The sequence below is a fragment of the Curcuma longa genome, chromosome 17, assembly GCF_044706935.1.
Source record: "Curcuma longa cultivar G26 ecotype Majalengka, Jawa Barat chromosome 17, ITB_CL_G26_1.1, whole genome shotgun sequence".
In the NCBI taxonomy this organism is placed as follows: domain Eukaryota; kingdom Viridiplantae; phylum Streptophyta; class Magnoliopsida; order Zingiberales; family Zingiberaceae; genus Curcuma; species Curcuma longa.
In genome coordinates this window covers 8,940,536-8,950,972 of record NC_133877.1, presented here as the reverse complement: position 1 = coordinate 8,950,972, position 10,437 = coordinate 8,940,536, and the positions used below count along the sequence as shown (strand labels likewise).

The 10,437-nt window shown below is 41.2% G+C and overlaps 1 protein-coding gene across 1 annotated transcript; it reads right to left on the bottom strand.

Annotated features, from left to right (window-relative positions):
* Positions 1-4,712: 4,712 nt before the first annotated feature.
* LOC141848695 (putative pyridoxal 5'-phosphate synthase subunit PDX1.1) lies at positions 4,713-5,777 on the bottom strand. Its single transcript, XM_074736741.1, has one exon. The coding sequence runs from the start codon at positions 5,751-5,753 to the stop codon at positions 4,821-4,823; it is 933 nt and encodes a 310-aa protein (XP_074592842.1). The 5' UTR covers positions 5,754-5,777; the 3' UTR covers positions 4,713-4,820.
* Positions 5,778-10,437: the final 4,660 nt, after the last annotated feature.

Genomic DNA, 10,437 nt, shown 5'->3' with positions numbered 1-10,437 from the left:
TGAATTTTTATTTATCTAATAAATAGTGTAATCGTAAGGTGATTGTCTTAGGACATCTCTCAAATATAACAAATGTTCCCATAGTGATTGTAGTAGAGTGTGGATGTTCCCATGGTGCACTCGTAGAGTGAGGATGTTTTCGATCGAAGATGTTCTTATAATGAGTGTTATTGAAGTAGAAATGCTCTCAGTCGTGAATGTTCCTATAGTGAGTGCAACAGATTAGGGATGTTCTCGATTGAAAATCTTTCTTTAGTGCGCTGGCGGAGCGGAATGTTCTCAATCCCATAATGAATGCAAAAAAAGTGAGGATATTTTGGATTGAGATATTCTCATAGTAAGTATAGGTAAAACAGATGTTCTCGATTGAGAATATTCTCATAGTCCTTATCAAGGATGTTGCCATAATGAGTTAAGGCAGAATAGAAATGGAGAGGTAATTTTAATAGGGGAAGGATTTTAGCCACAAGGTTGCTCCCTAAGAAATAAGATTGAATTGGGAACACCCTTTTACAGGCACTGGTCATTCGCATAGTCCTAGCAATTGTTTGGCGCAACGAGAGTGGTTGATAGTAAAAAATAATCATTAGTTTAAGCTTGATCTTGACAATCACACTGAAATTGAGTTCTTTCTGTTTTCAAAAATTTTCCTTCAAGAACCACAAAAGAGTTCCAAATGATGCTTATGGCAAAATGAAATCCCCAGGTAGCAATCGATTAGGAAAGAAATCAAAGACAAAGCACATAAAACGACTTTATAAAGCTACTCCTCAGTTCTCCTCTGTTTGGATGGGGTGAGGGAAGGTTCATTAACGGAAGGGGAAGGAAGGGGAAGGGATCGGGAAAGGAAAGGGAAGAGAAGTATTTATATTTTTCTTGTTTGGGAGGAAGGGAAGGTTCATTAACGTAACATGTGTTACTGTGTTTGGGAGGAAGGAAAAGGGAATGAAGATTAAATATATAAAATTACAAAAATATCCTTACTTGTTAAAATAAATCTATAATAATTTGGCAATAACTATTCGTTAGACATTTTATTTTGTCTAATGTCTTGATAACTATTCGTTCAATGAGTTCGTCAATCAAAATTACAAATTAAATCCACCCCTTCAAAGTCTAGAAATGAAGTCCACGGCAAGGACCTCAAGCCGGGCTGAGGAAGATGCTGGATGCTGTGGAGGCATGAGCACGGCAGTGAAGTCCAGTCGACTGGCCTTGAAGTCCAGTCGATTGGCACGGAAATATTTCGTCTGATACGCCTCATCAGTCGACTGGATTTAACTCCCAGTCGACTGACGGTAAACAGAACGTTTTTAGACTCGACTGGAGTTTCACATCCAATCAACTGGATTTTCACTTTGCCAGTCCTTCTTTTTTGGCATCCTTAAAAATTAAAATATAGTAACAATCAAACATACAATCCCATAAATAGTCATATGACATAACATTCAAGTAACATAATAAATTAAAGTGTCAACATTCACAATCATCCAATTACAAGAAAATTTGTCCAAAACCACAAGATAAATAAATTAACATAAATATCACATATTATAATCTAACCACATAGCCGCAGCTATGGAATCCCTAATCAATTCTCCCCTTCTTGCATCTTCATTGTAAACTCTATTTCTATGATTTTCTTCTTGATGATCACTATTATTATTAAGTTTAGCATCAACCTTGGCAAGCAATTCCTCATCTGGATCAACATTAATCAAATAATTGTGCAAAATACAACAACAGAGAATAATTTCTGTTTGAGTTTCAACTCCATAATTTGGCTCTGTTAAACTTCCTATAATAGCAAATCTCTTCTTAAGAACTCCAAAAGCTCTTTCAATTGCATTGCGCAAGGAAGAATGTCGAAAATTAAATATCTCCCGAGCATTTCGTGGTGAATTGCAGTTATATTCTTTCAAATGATAACGTTCTCCTCGATAAGGTGTAATAAGACCACTTTTCAACATGAATCCAACATCAACAAGATAGTATTTTCCTAAAAAAATATGTTATTAAATTGTAAAAGCAAGAAAAGCCTAATCACAATATATTTCATTTGATTTACCTTCTGGGATTTTAAGACACTCTTGTCTGATTAATGCATTTTTTATTATTCTTGAGTCGGATGCTGTCCCTTCCCACCCGGCTAAAACATAAGTGAATTTCAGATCAAATGTGCATGCTACTAAAACATTTTGTGTTGGAAAATCCTTTCTACCACGAAACTTTGGGACATCAGAGGGAGAAACTTTAACACGAATATGTGTTCCATCTATTGCTCCAACACAATCCTAATACACCATGTTTGTTTACCTTAAAAAATGAGTAGAATCAATTGCTAGTGAAGATTTCTGAATGAACTTGTGACCCATCTGGTTGTTTGAGAAATTTATCCTCCAACTCCATTATAGCTCTTAAAATATTATGGAAATGATGACTCATTGTTTCTCCCGATCGATAGAAAAAGAATCCAAGTTCACGATTTGTAACATTGTGACCTAGCAAATAGAGTGATTTTGCTACTTGTTCTTCTACAGTAATCCTTGTGGTAGGTCGTAAACCACCTTCTTTGATTAAAAGATCACACAATCCCACAAATGCAGAAGGACTCATTCTAATTATACTATGACATTGATCATTAATTAGCAATTTTGTCATTAATTCATTTCGTACATGTTCCCCTTCTAATAGTACAAGACGAGGAATTTGATTACTTTGTTTGTCCCTATTTCGCGCATATCAAGCCACAACCAAACAAACAACTTGTGCCGATGCGAGTTGATGCATACGATGCAACTTAATGAAATCATTATGTTTATCGTTTTGATCACCCATCTATAATAAAATAAATAAAAAAATAAATTAATATCATACAAGATATTCATACTGTTAAATAGAAAGTAAAAAAAATCCAAGAAAAAATTTTGTTAGATCTAAATTTTGTGAGATAGTTCATACCCATTTATTTTTAGAAAGACAAAACTAATGGAGACCTAATTCCATAGTCAAAAATCAAGTCATTGCAGAAGCATCAAGAAATGTATGTTGAGTATGATCATAACAATTGTCGAGCATTTACGCTCGCATGGTAATCGTTGTGTTGGATGACCACTGTAGATATGGAATCACACAGTAATATTTTAGAGCAAAATGACAACTCCATATCTAAAAGAGAATTTTTTTTATAAATCCAATCTAAAGGAAATTTGGAAACAGTAAATTTAGTTGTTATACAGTCATGATGCTCCATAAACAATTACAAAATTTAATCACAAAAGAGCTACTTTACATGATACTCCTACAGTGGTCATACATATCTAAAAAAAAATAAAGCTTGAGGAAGACTAAAAAAAAGGTGGTTTACGTGATGCTGCAATAAAAAAGGCTTGAGGAAGATAAAAAAAAGGCTTGAGAAAGATTAAAAAATGACAACTCCTATGTAGGATGCTCCTACAATGGTCATGTATGCTTATCTCTATCTCAGTAATTCACGCATACTGTAATAATCAGTAATCAGGGTGGAAAGGAGCTTTTTTTCCGAGCAAACTGTTCGTGAGGAAGAAAAAGGTGGTTCACGCATACTACAATAATCAGTAATCAGTATGCGTGATTATCTCAGTAATTCACGATCACTGATTACTGCAAAAAGAAAACAAAAATTGCAGATGAAGACTTGAGGAAGAAAAAGACCTGAAGTGATGAAACGGAGCTTCTGTGTGATGCGTTGGGACGGCGATGAGACGGAGATTTTGATTTACTTCTGTGTGACGGCTGTGTTGGGACGGCGATGAGACGGAGCTTCTGTGTGACGGCTGCGTTGGGACGGAAAGGAGCGATGATGCAAAACCTAATAGATGAATTGTTTTGATAAATAATATTTTAATAGAAGGGTAAAATTAGAATAAATAATTTTTATATTTTTCTTCCCCTTCCTTACACTCCGATTCGGAGTGTAAGGAATTGTGCCGATTCATAGGCATACAAGGAGAAAGTTTACCCTTCTTTCCCCTTCCCCTCCTTAACTCACCCCATCCCAAACAAGGGCTAATATTCTTTTTCCCCTTCCTTACCCTTCTCTCCCTTTCCCTCACCTCCTCCCCTTACCCTTCTCTCCCTTTCCCTCACCTCCTCCCAAACAGAGTATTCATCTCCAATGAATCACAATTGTCTAACAAATAAATCAACAAAAGAAAAGCTCATTCCTAATTTGCGACCTCACGGGGAATGCCAACTATAAAAATTCACAGGTCGCTTGACAAGTTCATATTTTTAGTACAACATACTCAGAACTCTGTCACTGCTCAACCAAGATGGGTCATTGGCAGATTCCGTCGAGAGATATTGAAAGTTCAGGGATTCAATGAATAAGAACATGAAGCTAGCTGGTTTCAGAAACAGAGGTCGGATTCGGAGTGAGAGAAAACAAGAAACCAAACAGTTCTTCAGAATCATAACCCTAGAAGAAAGAACGAAATCCATGTAGCAGTAAATACTCAAGATCTGCATGCGAAAGCTAACAAACACTCATTATTTATCCAGTGAAAGAGTTGTTAGACAAAGCAAACATCTTTATAAATCAAGGATAGACATTCACTTGATCACGGAGTTCTGATAAGAAATGTAAACATTTGGGCCTAATTACAGGCCAGATAGGAAGCAGATAGATCCGCTAGAACACAAGGCATGCAGGGGACTACATGCAGAAATACTGCTGCTGTTTGTGAGGCAAGAAGGCAAGCAATTTGAAGAAATTCTATTTGTTTCAGCAGAGAAAGGATTCACCGGCGAGGAAGCAGCAGGTATTTGAAGCTTGGCTTCTACTCCGAGCGGCTTGCAAACCGCTCGACCTTGGCGTCGCTGAGATTAATCCCCACCATGGCCTCCCCAAGGCCGGAGCTCACTTCCGCTAGGATCTCTGGGTCGCTGTAATGGGTGACCGCCTGCACGATGGCCCTCGCCCTTTGCGCGGGATCGCCACTCTTGAAGATGCCAGAGCCAACGAAGACGCCATCACAGCCGAGCTGCATCATGAGGGCAGCGTCGGCGGGGGTGGCCACTCCGCCGGCGGCGAAGTGGACGACGGGGAGCCTTCCGAGCTGCTTGGTCTGCATGACGAGGTCATAAGGGGCAGCGATGCGCTTGGCGAAGGTGAAGACCTCGTCGTCATCCATGTTGCGCAGCGCGCGAATTTCGCCCATGACGGAACGGACGTGGCGAACGGCCTCGATGATGTTCCCGGTGCCGGCCTCTCCCTTGGTGCGGATCATGGCAGCGCCCTCGCGGATGCGGCGGAGGGCCTCGCCGAGGTCGCGGCAGCCGCACACGAAGGGCACGCAGAAGTTGTGCTTGTTGATGTGGTTCTGGTCGTCGGCGGGGGTCAGCACCTCGCTCTCGTCCACGTAGTCGACGCCGATGGCTTCCAAAATCTGCGCCTCGACGAAGTGCCCGATGCGTGCCTTGGCCATGACGGGGATGGTGACGGCGCGCTTGATCTCCTTGATGAGGCCCGGGTCGGACATACGGGCGACGCCGCCCTGGGCGCGGATGTCGGCCGGGACGCGCTCCAGCGCCATGACGGCGCAGGCACCGGCCTCCTCGGCGACGCGGGCCTGCTCGGGGGTGACGACGTCCATGATCACCCCACCGCGCAGCATCTGGGCGAGCCCCACCTTGACGGAGAAGGTGGAGGACTTCTTCGGCTCCAGGGCGGCGCCGTTGCCGTAGACCATGACCACGCCGCCATCCGACATGTTCGACGAAATGCTCTTTCCTTCCTTCCGACGATAACCAGAAAGAAAGAGGATTGAAATGGCGGCGGTCAAGCGAGCCCTAAAAAGCAATATAGCGAGCCGTGGAAGCTTCTCGCGTCTTCCTTATCGCATCTCTGTTGCGGGCGCACGCGTATTTGTATGCGACCCGGGCAGAGGAAGAGGAGCGGTTGGTTGGCCCAAATTTGACCACTTGTTCTCTTCTCGATTTAATCCCTTTATTCTGATTTCGGAGGAAGAGTAAAGATTAAAAAGGGATGTTAGGGGCGCCAGGATCAAATTTATATTCTAAAAAAGGAAAAGTTTCAAATTTTTTAACAGGTCCATCTATTTTCAATTTATGTCTCTCATCTATAGGTGCCTTCATTTATGTTTTTTCAATGTTCCGGTAAGTATTCTGGAGGACCCATATTTGACTCGAGTCTAATCCGGGCCTCGCCCATGGGTTCGGTCGGCTCCCGTCACGGTCTATCCCTAAAGGCCGAAAGAAGTCAAATGAAGTCAAATTATCCATTCGGCTCGGCATAGTTCAGTTCTGCTCGGTCGGTATGGCGCAGTTCAGTACTGCCATCCGGCAGCTCAGCACTGCTACCCGGCAGCTCAGCACTGCTATCCGGCAGCTCAGCACTGCTACCCGGCAGCTCAGCACTGTCATCCGGCAGCTCAGCACTGCCATCCGGCACCTCCACCCAGGCCACTCAACACTCAGCTCAATTCTGTCAATTCCACTCAGCACAGCCCAGCCTCCATTCATATCATATCATATCAAGAAAGGTCTTATCAAGATCTTCTTAAGGACCACATGCCTTGTCAGAAGGATGTGACTTTTCAGAAAGGGTCTTCTCTCTCTATTATTAAACAACTGTGTCAAGCATTAATGGGAAAGGTCACTTGTCAGGACGCTCTCTCTCTCCAATGAATAACCTAACCAAGCATTAAATGCGGATGTGATTGGTTGTCTTCTCAAGACCATGCTTTGTCAGAACTGGTCATACTTTCAAGGGAGCTCTTGATGTATAAAGGGAGGAAGAAGGTATTCGAAAAGAGGGGATCCATCCCTCTCTCTGGCGGCTCTAAGCTCCGCTCTCCGGGCTCCGCTCCCTCTCTCTCTCATTCTCCTTATCTTTTATAAGCTTAGCATTTCCTTTTATTACAATTTTTCATGACAGTATTTCTCTTTACTGTTCATCTTCTTCCTCCTGACTGGGCTGACTTGAGCGTCGGAGTAGCCGTCCGGGGACTCCCCGGCGCCAGGATGACCTCTTTCTCTGGTGATGTTTCAGGGCCTCCAGGTGGCTGGCCTTATCTCCTTCCTCGGCGTGGTGGTCTTGAAGCCCTTGAAGCTCGTATTGCTCTCCTCCCTTCCTCCTACTCCACTTCCACGGCGAGCTGGGTCCGGTGACGTGTCCAGATGCAGTTCTCAACCGGAACATTCAAGATATTCGAATCATATTTTATTAAAAAATATATATTTTTTGGCTCGGATGTATGAAATAATGTTAGTTTCATGCTTACCTTACCTCTTCATATTTTACAAACAACTTATACTATCATAAAATAGATTTTGTAAAGTTGACGCTATAAATAAAATCATCCGATTATAAATGATTAATTTTTTCATATGAGATATTATACGGTTAGCAAAGGAAAAAATATATATATTTATAGGTTTAAGTTTCTCCAACTTATTAGTAATATTTTTTATAACTTGGTACTGAAATATCAAAACCTGAAAGATGTACAGTAGTTCCAAAATGTAACACAGTGGTACTGAACATTATATTCCAACACCACTTTGATGAACTTTCTATTGTCTGTCAATGATTTAAATTCAATATCCTATTGGTTCTCTGTTAATTTTGCATAGAATCATAATTTTATTTACGAGACTCAAGATCAGGCTTAAACACTATATCTACCTTCTCCACACTCATCTCTTCCATTACAAGTCAAAATCCATTGATGGACTTAGCCATTTCAGATTGGATTCATTCCAACTCCTGTTAGTTTATTAGATTCATTGAAACCTAAATGTGCCCTAGTTTACTGGTTTAAGGCCTTCTCAGCATTGATCAAAAGGATTTGAAATTTTTAGAACTCATTTACCTATTCTTCTAAGAACAACAATATAGTGATGTCGATATTTGAAAACCAACACCACCATATGTTAGAAGAACAGAATACCATGGTGCTGGTTTATAAAGACCAACACAATTATAGTGCTAGTCTTAAGAAATCAACATCATTTTCTGTACTAGGTGACACACGATCATAACTTCATCTATGTGTCTCAAGAACAAGATTGGACATCATATATACCTTCTACACACTAATATCTCCCATCTTATTATAAGTTTTCTGAAATCTTAGTCCCCTAAGTCCATCAATAAGTTTCGGTCAAAATTCATTGATGGACTTAAAGAGCTCATCAGTCCTATTCCAACTCGTGTGAGTTTATTAGGCGAACCTTAATCCGAATATGCCCTCATTTATTAGGTGCTCAAAATCATTTTAAACTTTTAGAAGGTTGTGGTGTTGGTTTCCAAATACTAGTATCACAATGGTGTTGGTCTTCATACATCAACACCACAGTTTGTAGCAGTTAACACGCGATCATATCTTCAGATACGTGTCTTAGGACTAGGATTGGACATCATGTATGCATTCTACACACTATTACCTTCCATACCATTTCAAGTTTTTAGAAATCTAAGTCCCTTAGGTCTATCAATGAGTTTCGATCAAAATCTATTGATAGACTTAGTGTAAGGAATCCTATGTGATAAACGATAAATCATAGCGGAAAAAGGATCCCTTGAGCCATCCATGCGAAAGAAAACTCATACAAGTTTTAGATCTACAAAATAAAATCCTATTTAATAGGGTATACCTTTGATCTATGTCCTTCACTTATCCTGCTTGTCCAAAGATTGTCGGATCTCTTGCTGTGCAGCCTCTATGTGTATCCACACTACTCCTTTGGAGAAAATTGGTTGTGCTAGCAACCCTTGGTGTGAGTTTCAGAGTTCATTCAACATGACTTTTGGAGAAAAATCTGGGTTTTTAGAATCTGGCATGATTAATCCTATTATTCATGGACTCCTGTTGCAAGACAACGAAGAGGATCCAGAAATGATGGAATATGTGTCTGAGGAGGAACTTGAGATAGAGGAGGACCCTGAGGATCTTTGATTGAGGATCAAATGGAGATAGAACAGAATCTGGAAGATGATGATGAAGAAGAAGTTCCAGATGAGGATCTTGAAGAAGAAGATCCGGATGAGGACCTAGAGGAGACTGTAGAAGATCCTGATGAGATACCGGAGAATCCTTCTCCAATAGTTCCTGATGCACCTCAGGACGATCATGTCAGGACCTTGCAGATAGGGTTTTTATTTACCATCGCTTTGATGTCTGCCTTGGTAGAAGCGGTAACAACCTATCTAGCTTCTATTTAGGGTGGGGTGAAGTATGTAAGAATGGATGTGATCAATAAAGATGGAATAAAGAATTACAAGCATAATATGATGAAGATAAGGATTGTTATACTAGTGGAAGTTGGAGTAGATCATACATATGATAGGTGAGAGTGAATCTTCACCTAAGTTAGTAGGGGGAAACCTAATTTATGAAAGATGAGCCCCAAACAGGTCCATGATATATGTATATACATGTATATATACATATGGGTTGGTAACATGGGGATAGTTAGACTTATATTAGTAAGCTTACTTATTGCTTTATATAGTAAAGAATGTTATTTAGAATATTATGTAGAATAAACTATGCATAATGGAAGCATGTTCTTACCTTAGAAAAATAATGCATATAGGAGGATACAGAAATCTTACCTTATGATGCATGCATACTAAGGAGAAAACAATGAACTCTTACACTAGCCTGCTTGTTATTAGGAGTTATGGCTAGAAGAGGTAACAGAACGAATGAAACCACCAATCAGCCTGACCTGGCGCAACTGGTGGCTGATCTCCAGCGTCAGATCACTGAGCAGCAGCAGACCATCAATACTTTGATGAATCAGCAAGGGAATGCTACCTCTCCACCTGTGAACCAGCCCGTGATATCTGGGGCACCTCCGGTTACCCCAGTACCCCCGGCAGGTCCTACCCCTGGAATACGACCGGAAGCTTATTTAATCCAGTGGCAGAGACTGAAGCCAGAAACTTTCTCGGGTGCTGGTGAACCGTGGGATGCACAGGCCTGGTTTAAGACTGTAGAGAGTATTGTAGAGCTGCTGGACTGGCCGGAGCATGAAAAGGTTAAGTGTGCATCATTCTGCCTTTCTGGTGATGCCAGAATGTGGTGGGATAGGGTTAAGTCCAAGAGACTCGTTAATGAGATGCGATGGACGGACTTCGAGTCAGAATTTTTCGAGGAGTTCTTTCATATGCGGGTTACTAACAAGCATTATGATGAGTTCATGGAATTCCGACAAGGTGATCTGTCAGTTAGCGAGGCTGTCAAGAGGTTCAACCGGCTAGCTCGCCTATGTCCCGAGTTGATTCGTACTGAAAAGGAAAAGGTTCGTCTTATGCTGAAGATGTTACGACCTGAGATAGCTCTGAACGTGGCAGGCGGGGTTAATAAACCGCAGACCGCAGAAGAGCTGATCAGTAGTGCCTTGGTCACGGAGCACTACTTGAAC